We start from the raw sequence: 18115 nt of genomic DNA, 5'->3' as shown, positions 1-18115 counted from the left end.
AGCCAAAAGAAATGCTGCTATTTGATTTACAACCTTTTTTTCCCTCCAGGATGCTGGTCTCATATAGGAGACCCTGAAGACTGTCACTCTGAGGAGTGCATCGTCACAACCACCCCTTCCTTGGTTCAGAATGGGACATATCGTTTCTGCTGCTGCAGTTCCAACTTGTGCAATCTCAACTTCACAGAGAATTTTCCACCAGCAGACCCTACTGATGGAACGCCTTTCAGTGAGTCAGAGTGCCTCAGGCTGTGTGATAATCATGATTTAAGAGCAACTGAGAAAGCATTGCTACTAATAGACTCCACATGCAATGCACTGATGAGAACTTAAAGATTGAAATTAACTTTGTTTTTCTATTAGTATGTAAGCTATCTGTTGTATTATACAATGTTTCACCTTAAAAATAACTTAGGCTTCACTTGTATATCCTTTACAACATTGTGGCAATATTATTTTGCCATGGTCTTGTTCTCCATGCAGAGGACCTATTTGTTCTTCTTCTTGCTTTGAAATAGCTCAAAATACCCTTTTTAGTCTTTTAACCTCTCTTGCAAGGTTGAGCTTGGTTCTGACCTTCTCCCTGAAAGTGTTGGCGTCTTCTTTATATCCTTCCTTTGTGATTTGCTTCTCCCATTATACATGCCCCTTTTAAATCTCAGCTCATCTAAAAGCTCCTTATGCAGCCACACTGGTTTCTTTAAATGCTTCCTACAGTACTTCTCTTCCTTGTTGGAATTGTTTAGATTATGCCTTCAATATTTCACCTTCAAGAAACTCCCAGCCATCATGAACTCTTTGCATCTTTCTAAAAATGAGATTTCACCCTATAGTTCCTGGAGCTGGCACAATGTTTTTTTTTTTTTAAAAAGCCCTCCCCCCCTTCCACTCTACTTTTGACTCTGCCCTGCATGATGGTTAGGGTGGCTTTGGAATACTTCAAACATGGGCATCTGTGAAGCTACTGCAAAGCAGAACACAAATCATAACCACAGCAGTACAGAATTGTACTAGGCATATGGAGGTTACATTTTGCATTGCAATGTTGTTTTTCCTACTTCTGTTTAGCTATAATTATGCTGAGACTGGGTTCACACTGATAGAAGATATCTGTAATGGCAACACGACCCAAAGCTCTCTTTTACTTCCAGGCTAACGGGAGATAACTGCCTATATATTTACAATCATTTATTTGCTATCTATCTCCAGTGCCCAGCTTTAGATTTAGATTTTTTGAATTGCAACATTGGAAGACAATTTAGACATTGCTCTGGCTTGTGTGTAGATGTCAAAATACATATAGTCCTGGAAAACAAGTAATGCTCCTAATTAGCTCCAAATGCTGTATATTAACGTAAGAGCATATGCTTTCAGACATCAACACAGAATTTAAATTTGTGGTATTTAATATAATCTGCATATAACCATTAATATTGTGTAGAAGGGATTATGTTTTTAAAGTGATAGAGCCTTAAGGCAACATAGGAGGAAATAATGGAAATCTATTGTGTGGTATTTAAACAAGGTGATTTCAGAAACTGGGATGTTTGACAGCAAGAAAGGAATATTGTTCAATGTTCTATATGCATAAATTGAGGCTTCGCAAGAAACCACAAAGAGGATAAATTATTTGCAGTAAGAATCTGAAATGGTCTTCTTTGGGTTCATATTCCCTGTTGCTATTTCATCTCATTGTTTTCATTATAATTTATATTGGAAGAAACTGATATTACTAACCAGTACTGAAGTGCACGGCTAAACTGAACTTTCATCTTAAAAGAACAAAATAAATATTGCTCTCAATATCTGCTGGAAATTGATAGTTGTGGAGAGTTAAATGGTATAGAAATCATGCAATTTGGACTTATAGTCCCTAACAGACAAATGCTGAGTAAGCATCCTGCAAGCCCCATACTGTAAGACTGTAAACCTCTCAGAACAATAATTAGGCCACATATGCATTGTTAATATTTTGCAAGAGTGCTTTGCATACCAAGAGGAAATTTCTAATGCTGGAGCAGAATTGTTTCTTTACTAGTTAGATGATTTATGATCAGTAGCTGTGCTTGAGAAACAAAATGAACATACAGGAGCCTTAAGGTTGGAAGGCAGAAAGAAAAGTAGGTGGGAGACAAGAGGGGGGTCACCATAGTGCTGGTGTTTCATTGGCTGAAGAGCAGCATGCTACTCTCTGACTGCCAGTTTTGCCTCTCTTTGTCCCCGGCTTGAAAAGCTACTGTGCTGTGATCTGTTTTCCTATGTGTTTTCCCTTGCTCTACCCCTCCTTCCCTTTCTCTCCCTTACTTCCAGGCTGTGGGAAAGAAAGAAACCAGCAGGTCCCCCTTTCTTTCTGTTTTCCCTTCTAAACTTTTAGCATGCATTGTCGGATGCACTTGGGGTTTGTAAAAAAAAGTTTAAGAAAAGAAAGTTTAAGAAAAGACTCCCTTTGTGCAGCGCTTGGTCGGTCTCTTCTCCTGTACTAGGTGGCAGCATGCAATTGATATTATTCTTTCCCCTTTTAAAAAAGCTCTAACAGAACAAGGTGAGGTCTTGGTACACTGCAGATCAAAGTTGCTCTCATGTCCCCCATCCTATTTTCCCTCTCTGGACCTGCATGGCGTACAGAGACACTCCCGGAAAATGACATGGCCAGCATAATTGCAGCTTTGCTCTACAGCAGTGATGGCCAAACTTGGCCCGCCAGCTGTTTTGGGACTACAACTCCCATCATCCCTAGCTAACAGGACCAGTGGTCAGAGATGATGGGAATTGTAGTCCCAAAACAGCTGGAGGGCCAAGTTTGGCCATCACTGCTCTACAGCATGCCTGTACGACAATGCTGCATTTTTCTGTCCTAAGAAATAAATAAATTGAAGGCAGGCATGTTCTCTTCCGGGCTGCCGTAGTATAAAATTTACTTTTCAACTTTTCTTCTGCTTCCATCACTGCAGCTTCAAGTCAGGAAGGGGGAGTGTGTTTTGAGTAGATAGATCCTGGCAAAGAAGGCTTTTTGCTGAAGGAGTAAACTAGCAAAGATAAGCAGAGGGTTTTAAAAGCTTGCCTGCAGTTTGAAGAAACTTTTAAAAGTTCCCAAAGTTCATTTTGAAGTCCAGGCTTGGGGACTTTTGTTTGCTAGCATCTTGGCGAAAAACTACAATGTAAACCTTGTTTTAATGCATTGCTAGGACCATTCAGAGATTCAGTGTGCCATCTGGAAACCAATTAATGCATTGCAATATCCATTCCCTGTTATTTTGTCTTGGTTTATCTCTTGTGGTACATTCTCTAGTTTGCCAGAAGTTCTAAATAAACATTAGTGTTGTAGTTAGTTTACTGATACCATCTTATGAATAGCTAAGGACTGTATTTCACGCTACTACAATTTACCAAAGTTATGGTTACTGGTGGATGAGTTGAAGCAGCAGCTGTGTAGACTTAAGACAGCCCTATTTCTGCCTCTGTTTACAGCAGCGTAAAAAAATTGTATATTTTTCTCTTAACGCAAAGATGGAATTCTAAAGGAAAGTTTCATACACTGATGGAAATTATGGCACTTGTCTGAGCCTGCTTCATGCTCACTGCATAGCTGGATTTTTAAAGGCTTATTCACATTGCACTGTAACCAAACTAGTGTGCGATCTAAGGTAAGAAAACAGATTTCAATAAAATGTTTGGTATGAACTAAGGTGGTTCCAAATATTTTTCAGAATTTAAACTTGCAAACACAAGTTTAGCCAACAAATACTTCTGATTCACACATCACACATGATGGTTTTAACACCATGTGGAATGTTAGTTAATTATGATTTATACTGAAATCATTGCCTTCATGGCTAAAGGATCTTTGAGATCTTTCTCCTCATTGTTATCACTTTATTAGGTGGCGGTCCTTCCCTCTTCTGTTCCCCTAAAAATATACATAGGAATCCCTGTTACTTATTTGCTTACATTTTAAATCCATTTAAACTTCAGTTTATAGTAAAAAAAAACACCATTTTCCCCTATTGCTCCAGTAGCACCCATCCTAGCATAATAGTTAAAAAGTAAACATGCTGAGCTTTGCATGCTTTGTGTTTGTACGTACTTTGGAAATATGAACTTTAGCACTGGAGAAATGAATCTGCAATCTTCAAAGAATTAAGCCTGAAATTTTAATAATGAAAAAGCAAAATTTGCATAAAATGTACATACCTGATTAGTAAGCCAAGTTATGAATGAACCTAGTGTTCCCATATACAGCTACTTTATGTAAGTTGGCAAACAAGGCAGACCGTCTTGACTCTAATTTCCCATTATGTCCAAACCAGGAAAGTATGGTTAACAGCTTGGGAGCACTCCAAAATATTAATTAAGCTGCAGTTTAAAGTTAGCTTAATATTGCGGCATGTTTCAAAGCTGTTAACTATCATTTCCTGGTTCAGGCGAAAAGGAAAACTATAGTCAAGGGAAAACTTACACAAAGGCAGGAGTCAAACAGTTGTGTATTGGGGGAATATATCTGGTTAATAAGTTGAGATCTGATTGTCTAAATGCTACTGGTGTAGTACAGCTTTTCTTCAGAGGCAAGCTGCTTTTAACAGCTAAAGGAGCAGCTTGTGTCTGAATTGCTCAACTTTGGCAGTAGTATGAGAGAGCAGCAAACTAGTCATCATCTCTAATTATGTTGCAGGCACTAACTTCACAGTACTCAGCAATCGTGCTCAACAAAGCATGCACAATTGTAGCTGATGTGCCAGCTAATAGAAGAATGTCCCCTCCACCCCAGCAACAAGATGTCAGGCTTAAACTGCAGGTGGAAAATGTAGTATTACAGCAACAGAAGTACTAGCCCAAAGAATGACTCCTGTGTCCCTATCGTAATTGAGTAACACATGCACATTTTATGATGAAAAAAACCCCTGGAAAGGCCCCAAGAGGCATTTATTTACATTCTCCTGCCAATGACTTGAATTCATTACCTCTCCATAGCTTCCACAATTTGAACGTTTTCAGCCCCCTTAGAGATTATGCCTAACTAGTATTGTGTTGTACTATTCTTGGAATGCATCTTGTGTTTTTGCAAATAATATTTAAACATAAATAAAAGGCACATTGCTCAGTTGCTATAGAAACCAAGATCGTATTAGCAGACTATGAGCCATTTTGTTTGCTGTGTTTTCCTCTTAGCACTGGCTCAATGATGAGAAGTGAGATACTTGTTTTATGGTTCTTGGGTTTTTTTAAGAATATGATTTTGGCTATTATTAGAAGACGAAAAAATCTTTCAGATTAAGAATAAATGAATATTTGTATCAGACATTTTTAGGAATGCCTGGGTTTAATCATGTTGTGCATTCCAATATTAATCCAACCAAGTCAATATTTAAAAAGTTACAGATTTATTAAACGTTATTTTAAGCCTTACCTGAAATAATATTTCTAAATTATTTGATATTGCAAAGCTATTCACATACCACCATTCCATAAAATTGTTAGGTTGTATAGCTGACATAATTTAAGCCTTATTATAGTTTCATGCACGTTTTTATTTATTTGTGTTATTCATACAAATAAGCAATATTAGGTAGCAGACGTCTTAAACCTGATAGTATATAGTTCAGTATGGAGAATGACCTGAACGCTGTGGAAACTTCTGCATATACCGAATAGTCTTTAGGGCATTTTCCATACTGAACCATATGCTATCAGGTTTAAGAGGTCTGCTACTTAATATCATTTATGTTTATGATTAATACAAATAAATACAAAATACTTGTATAAAACTATAATAAGAACCATATGGAAAACACAGAAAGACTGTGAAAACTGTTCAGGTTATGAGAACCAGAGGCAGTTTTGCTTCATTCTTGTTTTGCCAGGCTAACAGTGTAACAGTTCATTTTTTCTTTTCACTGTCACTAAATTGCTAAGCCACTATGTAAATTTGGGCAGTTTAAGAAGTGCATCTGTTAAACGAAGCTAAAAATGCATGACCCGCAGTTAACAATTGAAACGGAATTTTCTTTGAAACGTTTCTTCAGGACACCAATAAAAACTTTTCAAGGAAGAGGTAAAATGATAGCTTCTATATAAGTATTTTATGCTGTAAAAATACAGCACGTCACTCGAGTGCAGTTGTTGCATAAGAAAAGAACGTATGTCTAAGGGGTGCGATTGAAATATAATTCTTTTTCTTTTGTATGAAATAACGAATGCAAGTGTTCTTGCCTAGGAGTTAAATGATTTGGGGGGCAGGCCAGCTCTCTCCCCCCACCCCATATTTCTCAGGGAAAGCGTAAATTCACTAATCCGTAGACTACCTTTCTGAGCACGGCTGTGAAAAAAGGAGGGAGCCCCATCAGTTGCATTGTATTGAAACCATCCTTTGCGGAAAACACAGCAGGGTTGTTCTTTCTTTGACACAGTAAAACCAGACAAAGGCTGAGTGTAGCAAGGAAGCAGACGGCACGCCTCCAGCCAGTGCCCCGGCCTGGCTCCAGGATTTGTAAACAGAAACATCCCAGGCTCCAATAAGGCAGACGGCGGCTCTCCGTCTGATCTGCATGCAGGAAGTGCCTGCTTATACAAGTCTTGCCATCGCATATAAGCACCCATGAGCTGTTTAAATTTGCCAGAGCTGCCTTTCTATGAACACGGGAGAAGCCAGGGTGTTTTAACTGCTTAAAGGAACACAGCATGCTTTATATGCAGCATACTTAAATGTGAAAGACCATGAAGTCACATGAAATGTTCAGAGATGCACGGGCGTATGTGTTTTAGTGGGGATCAAGCTTTATGTTCGGGGGGAGGGCAGAAGCGAGTTATCTGCGATGCAATCGGTCAGCTAGTTAAATATTTTTATTTATTTGCTTGATTGCGGGGGCAGCTGCCCCCAACCCCCCTGGCTACGCCCATGCAAAGGAATGTGTGTGCTTTCTCTTGGAGTATAAAAAATCCACATGCACTCAGATTTTAAGGAACGTTAACTTGATCAAGCAAACTATAGCTCAGCCTTTAAAATTCCAAATCTGTTGAATAAAAGAAAGCAACTTACAACTACAGTTCAGCCTTTAAAATTCCAAATTTGTTGAACAAAAGAAAGCAACTTACAACAAAAAGGCAAAGTGTGGTACATTCAGTTCCTTAGTATAACAAATTACATAAATCTTATCAGCGTTCAAATCATGCATATAGAGGTGGAGTTTTTTTTAAAGTAGCAGTACTTGCAGATTTCCTTCTGGCTAACTTTGGTGCCCGTATCCAGGACGAGAGCTGCAACTATTTAAGAAAGCCCATCTGTCTTAAGTGTCTGTGTGCCTCGAAGTTCCATCACGTGGCTTGCCTTGCCTTTTCTCACTACTCTTTCAGCAGGAAAGATGTAGCTCAATGTTTACTTCTCTGGAGGACAGGTCAGCTGGAAGGAAGAAGCTTAGCTTGAAGCCTCCAGGCTTCCCCAAGACTAGTGGTAAAGCACTGTCTGGCTATGGGAAATGATTGATTGATCTTGCCATCATGGAAAGGAGACAGTTGCTGCTGGCTTGGTAATTTGCTTCTTCCATGCTCATTAACTATTTGAGGCCACTTCACATTGCAGTGCTTCATTTTGAGAGGTGCTATGGATAAAATCTGCAGCTGTGCAAGCAAGCAGGTATCCTTATAGTTAGATAAGAGGAAATTGCGTATTATTACTCCATAAGTAAAAGGCGCACTGTGTATGCTCTGAGCTACCATCTTTATTTGCTACTTCATGTGTTTTGTAGCCATTCTGCAGTAGTTCCAGCCTTCCTGGAATTCAGATTCCAGAAACTTGTATTGAGGTACTACCACTTAACCCTTTGGCTGCATAGATCATGCAAGGCTGTGATATGTGATCCTCAGGGTCCATTCCAACTCTACAATTCTATGATATAAAAACTGACTATGGCGTAACATTGTATTGAAACTGCTGGGAGAGATTATCTGGAAGCTGGATGCTGGTAACCTCAACTCAAGCCTCCTTTTCATAAGATTCCAGAAGGCAGTGGGAGGTTCTGAACTGGAATTCGATGGGTGAAGGACTGATGATTTAATCCAGACCAAGTGGAACTGGTGTAATAGGCTGTTTTTTATGCTGTGCTTAAGCTATCTGGAGTTACCTGTTTAGAATGCACATCACTGAGTCTTCTTTTCTTATTGCGGCACATATCACAGTCTGTTTTGTTCTGCTTCTAGTAAGCCTCCAGGCCTCATCCCCTAGTCCCGCTCATGGGTGCATCTGTTTTTAAATTTGTGAAATGTCAGAGACCATATAATTACCATACCACCAAGCCTTACTAGAAGAATTACTGTACAGGTCTGAATATAAGCTGCCCTAGAACAGGCTTCCTCAATCTCGGCCCTCCAGATGTTTTTGGCCTACAAACTCCCATGATCCCTAGCTAGCAGGACCAGTGGTCAGGGATGATGGGAATTGTAGTCTCAAAGCATCTGGAGGGCCGAGGTTGAGGAAGCCTGCCCTAGAATATATAGGTAAAGGTAACGGTACCCCTGCCCGTACGGGCCAGTCTTGACAGACTCTAGGGTTGTGCGCTCATCTCACTCTATAGGCCGGGAGCCAGCGCTGTCCGCAGACACTTCCGGGTCACGTGGCCAGCGTGACGAAGCTGCTCTGGCGAGCCAGAGCCGCACACGGAAACGCCGTTTACCTTCCCGCTAGTAAGCGGTCCCTATTTATCTACTTGCACCTGAGGGTGCTTTCGAACTGCTAGGTTGGCAGGCGCTGGGACCAAGCAACGGGATTCAAACCGCCGACCATGAGATCGGCAAGTCCTAGGCGCTGAGGTTTTACCCACAGCGCCACCCGCGTCCCTAGAATATATTCTGAACCCCTAATATGAGGTCTCTTTGAAAGGAATGTACTGTACATATACCATAAATCTTGGGCACCATCCAGTGCTTTTGCAATTTAGAGAACCTGTGGAACCCCTTGGTTCTCCTACATGTCAGGCTTCCAGCACCAGCTGTTGAGTGGAGCAAGTGATCCTTTTACAAAACTACTGAAGGATAGAGTTTCAAGTATCGGTTCCATCCAAGGTCTCATCTTAAATCACAGCTTCTCTACCTGTAAGAGCGCAGTTATCAGCTGCTCTCAGATTTTATACAAGCCTTTTTTTTAAGGGGTGCGTGTGGCCTATATTCAGACTAAAAAAGGTAAAGGGACCCCTGACCATTAGGTCCAGTCGTGGCCGACTCCGGGGTTGTGGCGCTCATTTCGCTTTATTGGCCGAGGGAGCCAGCGTACAGCTTCCAGGTCATGTGGCCAGCATGACTAAGCCGCTTCTGGCGAACCAGAGCAGCGCACGGAAACACCGTTTACCTTCCCACCATAGCTGTACCTATTTATCTACTTGTACTTTGGCGTGCTTTCGAACTGCTAGGTTGGCAGGAGCAGGGACCGAGCAACGGGAGCTCACCCCGTCTTGGGGATTCGAACCGCCGACCTTTTGAACGGCAAGCCCAAGGCTCAGTGGTTTAACCCACAGCGCCACCCGCGTACGGTACTATTCTACAAACTCTTCTTCCCAAGCAGTTGCATCACCAGGAAATTTCATTACTTAGGCTTAGACTTAGGCTTAGAGCTAGGAAAAGGCTGCTTTGATAATGAATAGTGTTTTATGCCTTCTGGCATGTGCCTAGCAGTAAGCAGATTCTGTGACTGAAAACTGAAACAAGAGAACTCGTTGCCACAATTTTAAAAAGAAGTTACAGCATTTTGAACTAAAAAAATCTTGGGTCAATTTCAAATGAGCGTTTCCCCCTCTGTAGAATAAGGCAAAATCCACACAAATTGTACAGGAAACACCTATGAGCAGGAATCTTAACACCTTGCTTGGAAAAATCTTCATAGATGTTACATTTTGATCGTGATTATTTTGCAGTGAGAAAAGTTGTTCCGAAATAGGTCATTTGTACTTGAAGCAACACCCTTCTTAATATATTAGGGTAAACTTAATTTTGCTGACCAAATTTTAAGCCATATGATATAACTATTAGTTCAAAATAATGCACATAAAGTTCAGTGTTAAATCAAGCAGTGCCATAAAACACTTTACAACAGGATTACAGTAAATTTGGTATAGTATAACGTATCGTCTTTGTATTCAAATATCTACAGTTCCTTAAAGAATATGAGACTACTGCATGAGATCAAGGCATAATGCTAAAACAAGAATTAATGTTACGACAGTGAACTGGCACAAGCCTTGGGCTTGCACATTCCCCACTAACCCTTCCCCTTCTCTCCTTTGTACACAAAGAGAGGAAGCCTGAGAACGTCAATTTACTGCTTGGAACAAACAGTAGCTTCCCATAATAAAGTGTGACAGAAATTGGAGTTCGTTCCAAACAGCAAACAGAATCTAAGGTTTCTAGACACTAATAACCCAACGATAACCCAGATCTTGCTGGACATCAGTTCTCATCTGTCCCAGCCAGCATGACCAATGTGGTTTGTGTTTACTCTCCAAACTAGAATTGCCAACCATGGTTTGAAGCCGTTTTGTCATTCTGGTTTGCTGGGGGAAGCGCCGACCATGGCTTGCTGCTTCCAAATGTGTTGGCAAACCGGTTGAAGCAGAGTATGAAAGAAGAGCAGAGAGTGCATGCGTGCAAGGCTCCTGTAGCACCAAAGCATGATTTAGCATTACATGTGAATCATTTCAGTATGATTTCTGTAGCTCCATGTGTGAGAGTAACAACTTTTTTTGTAGACATGGTAGTAACCTTTCCTGAAGACGCACAAAGTTGCAGCTGATATACCGTATTTTTCGCTCTATAAGACGCACCAGACCACAAGACGCACCTAGTTTTTGGAGGAGGAAAACAAGAAAAAAAATATTCTGAATCTCAGAAGCCAGAACAGCAAGAGGGATCGCTGCGCAGCGAAAGCAGTAATCCCTCTTGCTGTTCTGGCTTCTGGGATAGCTGTGCAGCCTGCATTCGCTCCATAAGATGCACACACATTTCCCCTTACTTTTTAGGAGGGAAAAAGTGAGTCTTATAGAGCAAAAAATACGGTATTAGCTAAACCCGTTGAAATGAAAGTGCGAGAAATGAGAAAATACTTCACAGTGTGTAAGCATTTCAAATAATTTAGTGAGTCTGTTTTTTTCGGCATCTCAATTTATTGTATTGCATATAGTCCTCTTTACTTGATGTTCTGCTTCATAATAAACTGCACTTAATTAAAAATAGCTGCAATTAGCTTGGATTATAGTGAGAAGAAGTGCCACCAGGTGTCCCAGAATGCAACTATAATCTGACTTTGGAAGAAGCTCAGTCATAAGTATGGGGTAATGGTTTGAGAAACTGGATTTAATTAAACTAAATGTTGTACTCCTTAGCATTATTAAAACGGTGATAAACTGGTACCTCTTTGTATGTGAATACTCCTCATTTTGATTGAAATCTAGTTTCATAAAACATGACACAGAAGCAAATGAAGTCTTAGGGTGAAGCTCAGATGTTCCAAATCCAGATAGCCTCCCTAGTTTTGTCAAAATGATTAGATTGCGGAGGAGCCAATTAAGCCATTCCCGTACACACACTTGCATTCGAAGAGCCAACAAGGCAATAGAGAAACAAAACATATGGTTTTGGATCTGGCCATAGCTTTGCCCAAGAGGCCTGATCCTGAAGCTAGTGTAGCAAAAGCAAAAGTAGCGCTTCCTAGCACCATTTTGGGCTGCTCTGCCCCTGGGATACCGGGAACAAATTCAGCATGAGCTTCTAACGAAAGGACTTGGTAACTCAGTCTAAGCCATTGTCATTTATCAAAGAAGTAGCCACTTAGGTTGCTAGGCAACACTCATCTGACGCAAAATATACAACATCACTTTGCTTTTTTCAACATCCTTTTGTCGGTAACATCTCAAAACCATTTCCAGAACTCGCAGTCACAGCCTGTCAGATAACGCCCTTTTTCCTGTGCTACTTCTGTTGTATTCAAAATTAATTCTTCAATACAACAGGATACTTATTTCATTCACAATAGAGCTATAAACACTCTCAGTGCTTTTACATGTACATCTACGTGTTTAAGAAAACAATAAAAATAATTCCATGCCCCAGGTAGTTATGAATATGATCCCAAATTGCTCCTTATGACTTCCTATTCTGATTCTTTAATTCTACGAAATTGTGCAGGGTTAGTCATTTCAGACAAGGGGTTTGGGGTTAATGTTTCCTATCCTGCCTTTTTAATTTTATCGCTTCAACCTATCCTGCTTTCTCCCTCCATGCCTTTATTGTCCAGCTGAGATTTTTTTAAATCTCATCACTTGGTGGGTGACAAGTAGAACTAGTATCAAATGTAGACTTCCTTCTTGGCCGCACAAAAACTCACTCATGTTGATTTATATCCCATCCAACCGAAGGCAGAGATTCACTGATAGACAGAACAGGGGTTGCCAACCTTTTGGGGCCACTGGGTACATTTGGAGTTTACAAAAAGTGCCAAGGAAGCCATTGACAAAATGGCTGGGCTGAAGTGGGGGTGTGGCGTAACGCAAAACGACTGCCATATCTCAAAGAGCAGAAAAAGTGTCAGGACCACAAAATGGTGGAGGGATGCTTCTCCCCATCTGCTGCGTAGGAGAAAAGGTACCTGCTTCAGCCACCACTACAATAATTCACAAATAGAGTGCATCTTCTCTGCTCAGAGCAGGTTGTTGTTTTTTGGCAGGGGGAGATGTGTACAGTTCTGGCATCCCTTGATGCATGAGCAGTGGCGAAGCTGCATGCTCTGGCACCGGGATGGAAAGCAGGTGGGGGCGTGGCTGGTGTGCATCCCAGGGGCGTGGCTCATGTCCCAGGGGCGTGGTGTGCATCGTGGGGGCGTGGTGTGCTGCGCGGTGGGGGTGCACAGTACGTGTCAGGGCAGCTGCGATGGTGCCCCCCTCCCCGATGGTGCTGGGGCGGTGCGCTCCCCCCCCCCCCGCGTTCCTCCGCCAGTGTGGGTGAGTATGTTTAAGTATGTGTGCAAACAGAACTAAGCAGGAACAGCAAGCAGTTTTTCATCCATTGTAGATTTATGAGGAGCTATTTGCTTAAAGCTTATACTGGAACGGGTGTCGCTGTGGGTTAAACCACAGAGCCTAGGACTTGCTGATCAGAAGGTCGGCGGTTCGAATCCCCGCGACAGGGTGAGCTCCCGTTGCTCGGTCCCTGCTCCTGCCAACCTAGCAGTTCGAAAGCACGTCAAAGTGCAAGTAGATAAATAGGTACCGCTCCAGCGGGAAGGTAAACAGCGTTTCTGTGCGCTGCTCTGATTCGCCAGAAGTGGCTTAGTCATGCTGGCCACATGCTGGCCACATGCTCCCTCAGCCAATAAAGCGAGATGAGTGCCGCAACCCCAGAGTTGGTCACGACTGGATCTAATTACCTTTACCTATACTGGAGCACGTGAGCACAGTGTGGGCCCTGCATGCCCCCCCGAACAATATGTAGTAGAACACTATGCATGTAATACATTGTAGAAGAAGTAATGCAGCGCTTGCAAGCCAGCTAGTTGATTCCCCCCCCCCCTTGACATTTGTTAAACACTTATCAATAGTTTACGTTGGCTGTAATTTATTTAATCACTCATTTAAAAATCTGAAGGAAAACCACAGTTGAAATATTAAGGGAGCAGACACATAGTACTCTGCATTTAGTTTAAAGGTATGATAATGATAGCAATAAACTATATTACTGGGGGTGGGGGGGCCTAGGCTCAATACTCCAAAATGAAGCAGAGGAGATGGATAGAGCATCCATGAAATTATTTTATTTTCTTTTTGCTATATATGCTGGTAGAAGTAATACATTTGGGGTTTAGGTGCTGGAAGGGCTTCAAGATTTCTGATGAAGTTTTATTTCTGCAGGGAAGTGGCTAAAAAGAGGAAGGGCAGGAGGCCTCCAGAACTCTTTAATAGCATACTTAATTGCCATGATCAAGACTATGAACCAAGGATGTTAGGGGAGAAGATTATGTACAGTACAGTATGTAGCACAGCAATTAAGGTAACAGGAGTTTAAAATTTGAGGCCTGTTGGGTAATCTGCCTCTGCCATAGTTCAAATAGGACAGCACATTTGATACAGTCTCTTGTTCTGCTATAGCTGTCAACGTTTCCCTTTTTTAAAGGGAAATTCCCTTATTCCGAATAGAATTCCTTGCAAGAAAAGGGAAAAATTGACAGCTATGTGGAGTGGCAACCCTACTTGTAAAATTGTTGCCGCTGAATAATTGCTGGATTGGCATGGCACAGTGGTGAAGAAATGCAAACTTTCTGCATAGACAAGAGAAAATGACTCCTTATCACTTTATGAATATTGACTCGCTATACAGTACAGTGGTACCTCGGGTTAAGTACTTAATTCGTTCCGGAGGTCCGTACTTAACCTGAAACTGTTCTTAACCTGAAGCACCGCTTTAGCTAATGGGGCCTCCTGCTGCCGCCGCGCCGCCGGAGCACAATTTCTGTTCTCATCCTGAAGCAAAGTTCTTAACCTGAAGCACTATTTCTGGGGTAGCGGAGTCTGTAACCTGAAGCGTATGTAACCTGAGGTACCACTGTATAATATTTGTACCGGTCGGTCACACTGCAACAACAGTCTCAGCTGCTAGAAGACAGTGCAAGAGGTACACTCAACTGAGCCAAGACTCAGAAGCAGGATCCCAAAGGGGCACTTTGGGAGGCAAATACACTGCGATGGCCGGATTGGGGGGAGGGAACTCTCCCCCCCCCCCATTTCTCCCTGGCGATGAGGAAAGCCTTTTCTGGCAGGGGTGTTTTAAGTGTGTGTGTGAGTGAGTGAGAGAGAGAGAGAGAGAGAGAGAGAGGGTTGTGGAAAGAGATCATTGTCCTTTGGGTGCAAGAGGATATGGGGTGGGTGAGGGGGTAAGGTATTACAACCCTTCTGTAGGTTCAGAACCTGAGGAATAGAGAAGACGTTGTGGTCTTGTTGTTGTTTAGTCGTTTAGCCGTGTCCGACTCTTTGTGACCCCATGGACCAGAGCACGCCAGGCACTCCTGTCTTCCCCTGCCTCCCGCAGTTTAGTCAAACTCATGCTGGCTGCTTCGAGAGCACTGTCCAACCGTCTCATCCTCTGTCGTCCCCTTCTCCTTGTGCCCTCCATCTTTCCCAAGATCAGGGTCTTTTCCAGGGAGTCTTCTCTTCTCATGAGGTGGCCAAAGTACTGGAGCCTCAGCTTCAGGATCTGTCCTTCCAGTGAGCACTCAGGGCTGATTTCCTTCAGAATGGATAGGTTTGATTTTCTTCTATTGGTCATTTTCTCAACTACTTTATTAGTTCTGAATCAGAAATAAAATTGCAATGAAAAGATCAGTTAGTTTTATTCTGTAACTAGAAAATCATCTTATTGCTGCAGAATCTTGGACAAAGGCAGGATTAGAACTGATTTTAAACTTCATTTTTCTCTCTAAATCATAATCTGAATTTACTAGGAAACATTCTTAAAGCCCAATATACTATAATTTTCTTCCTTCGTGAGGTTCTAACAAATAGGAAGACACAAATAGCCTTACAGTGTGCCTAATCCAAGCATAATTCAAACCAATTTAACAACTAGGAGCATTGTTTTACAGATCAGCTTTATACCAGTGTGTTATTTTATGTGAAGGTCATCCAGCTAGAGACTGGCTGTGGACTTTGTTTAACCCCTGAAATAATTTCCAATTACTGCCCTGTGACCAGGAGGAGAAGTCAGCAAGATGAACAGTCATCTTTGTAGTCTCTCCCTTGTCAATTTAGGATTTAAGATAACTGAAAAAGAACTGCATCATGATTAGCTCTAAACATTTCAGTTAGTCTACACGAAGCTGAAGGTGTTGGGTATGGAAAGATGTTGGCAAATAGAAGTAGCTAATAGCTATTTGGAATGGGGGAGGGATAGGTGGTAGCTCTGTGGCCAGCTCTGTGGACAGAAAAGGCACATACTTTTGTAAGCTAAGAAAATAATAATAATAATAGTAATAATAATAATAATAATAATAATAATAATAATAATAATAATAATATATTTGTACCCCGCCCATCTGGCTGGGTTTCCCCAGCCACTCTGGGTGGCTTCCACAGAGACCAAAAATACACTAAAATGTCACACATTAAAAACTTCCCTGAACAAGGCTGCCTTAAGATGTCTTCTGAATGTCAGGTAGTTGTTTATCGCTTTGACATCTGATGGGAGGGCGTTCCACAGGGCGGGCGCCACTACCGAGAAGGCCCTCTGCCTGGTTCCCTGTAGCTTTGCTTCTTGCAATAAGGGAAGCGCCAGAAGGCCCTCGGCGCTGAACCTCAGCGTCTGGGCAGAACGATGGGGGTGGAGACGCTCCTTCAGGTATACTGGGCCAAGGCCGTTTAGGGCTTTAAAGGTCAACACCAACACTTTGAATTGTGCTCAGAAACGTACTGGGAGCCGATGTAGGTCTTTCAAGACCAGTGCTATGTGGTCTCGGCGGCTGCCCCCAGTCACCAGTCTAGCCGCCACATTCTGGATTAGTTGTAGTTTCTGGGTCACCTTCAAAGGTAGCCCCACGTAGAGCGCATTGCAGTAGTCCAAGTGGGAGATAACCAGAGCATGCACCACTCTGGTGAGACAGTCCGCGGGCAGATAGGGTCTCAGCCTGCGTACCAGATGGAGCTGGTAAACAGCTGCCCTGGACACAGAATTGACCTGCGCCTCCATGGACAGCTGTGAGTCCAAAATGACTCCCAGGCTCCTGGTCCTTCAGGGGCACAGTTACCCCAATCAGAATCTTTAATAAAAATTATTTTTAAAAAGAAAAGAAAATGCAAGCCTTTTATTAGCATCTGAAGAGTCTTATTGGCGCCAAGGAACCAATATCAGCTACTTTGTGGGAAACGACTTTGAGAAAACATGGTGATGTGATGTGATGTTCTGCATGCAATTAATGGCGGAGGGTTTTACCTCCACTGCCCAAGACAGTATGCCTCTGAATGTCAGGTCCTGGGAATGGCAAGAGGGGAGGGAGACTGCTGTTGCACTTGGGTAATGGTTCCGGGATTCCCATGGGCATCTGTGAGGATAGAGTGCTGGACTAGATGGGGCTATGGCTTGATCTGGAACTATCAAAACAAAAAGACCATATAAGATAGCTGCCAGCTACGATGATCAAAGCCTGTCCACATCAAAAGACAGCAGCAAATATCAAAGCCACGCAAGATGATGGTGTATCTCGATAAAAGGAGCTCTGGTAAAACACTTGCATGTAATTCTTTCTGTTTTGTTCAGATCTGTTGAGTGAAAGCTAATTGTTGTTGTTGTTTAGTCGTTTAGTCGTGTCCGACTCTTTGTCGGACCAAGGACCAAGGACCAAGGCACGGCAGGCACTCCTGTCTTCCACTGCCTCCCACAGTTTGGTCAAACTCATGCTGGTAGCTTCAAGAACACCGTCCAACCATCTCGTTCTCTGTTGTCCCCTTCTCCTTGTGCCCTCCATCTTTCCTAACATCAGGGTCTTTTCCAGGGAGTCTTCTTTTCTCATGAGGTGGCCAAAGTATTGGAGCCTCAGCTTCACGATCTGTCCTTCCAGTGAGCACTCAGGGCTAATTTCCTTCGGAATGGATAGGTTTGATCTTCCTGCTGTCCATGGGATTCTCAAGAGTCTTCTCCAGCATCATAATTCAAAAGCATCAATTCTTCGGCGATCAGCCTTCTTTATGGTCCAGCTCTCACTTCCATACATCACTACTGAGAAAACCATGGCTTTAACTATACGGACCTTTGTTGGCAAGGTGATGTCTCTGCTTTTTAAGATGCTGTCTAGGTTTGCCATCGCTTTTCTCCCAAGAAGCAGGCGTCTTTTAATTTCATGACTGCTGTCACCATCTGCAGTGATCATGGAGCCCAAGAAAGTAAAATCTCTCACTGCCTCCATTTCTTCCCCTTCTATTTGCCAAGGGGTGATGGGCCCATTGACCATGATCTTCGTTTTTCAGATGTTGAGGTGAAAGCTGATACATAACTAGAAACTGAAATCCAGTTTTAATTTCTCAAAAGTCTTTCACTTATTTTTTTTACCTTCCCACAGTAGGCTTGCAACAAGTTGGCAGGTTGCCTTTTCTGAGGACCG

The 18115-nt window shown here is 42.3% G+C and overlaps 1 protein-coding gene across 1 annotated transcript in view; it reads left to right on the top strand.

Moving 5' to 3' along the window:
* Positions 1-18115, top strand: part of BMPR2 (bone morphogenetic protein receptor type 2) — a 91614-nt gene that overhangs the window by 42478 nt on the left and 31021 nt on the right. The window contains exon 4 of the mRNA XM_083627694.1: positions 50-229. Within this exon, the coding sequence (XP_083483820.1) occupies positions 50-229 (180 nt within the window). The remainder of the gene's footprint in view (positions 1-49; positions 230-18115) is intronic.

The sequence above is a fragment of the Podarcis filfolensis genome, assembly GCF_964270895.1.
Source record: "Podarcis filfolensis genome assembly, chromosome: 1".
NCBI lineage: Eukaryota > Metazoa > Chordata > Lepidosauria > Squamata > Lacertidae > Podarcis > Podarcis filfolensis.
Note: the sequence above shows the minus strand (reverse complement) of the source record. Positions and strands in the feature narration are given on the sequence as shown.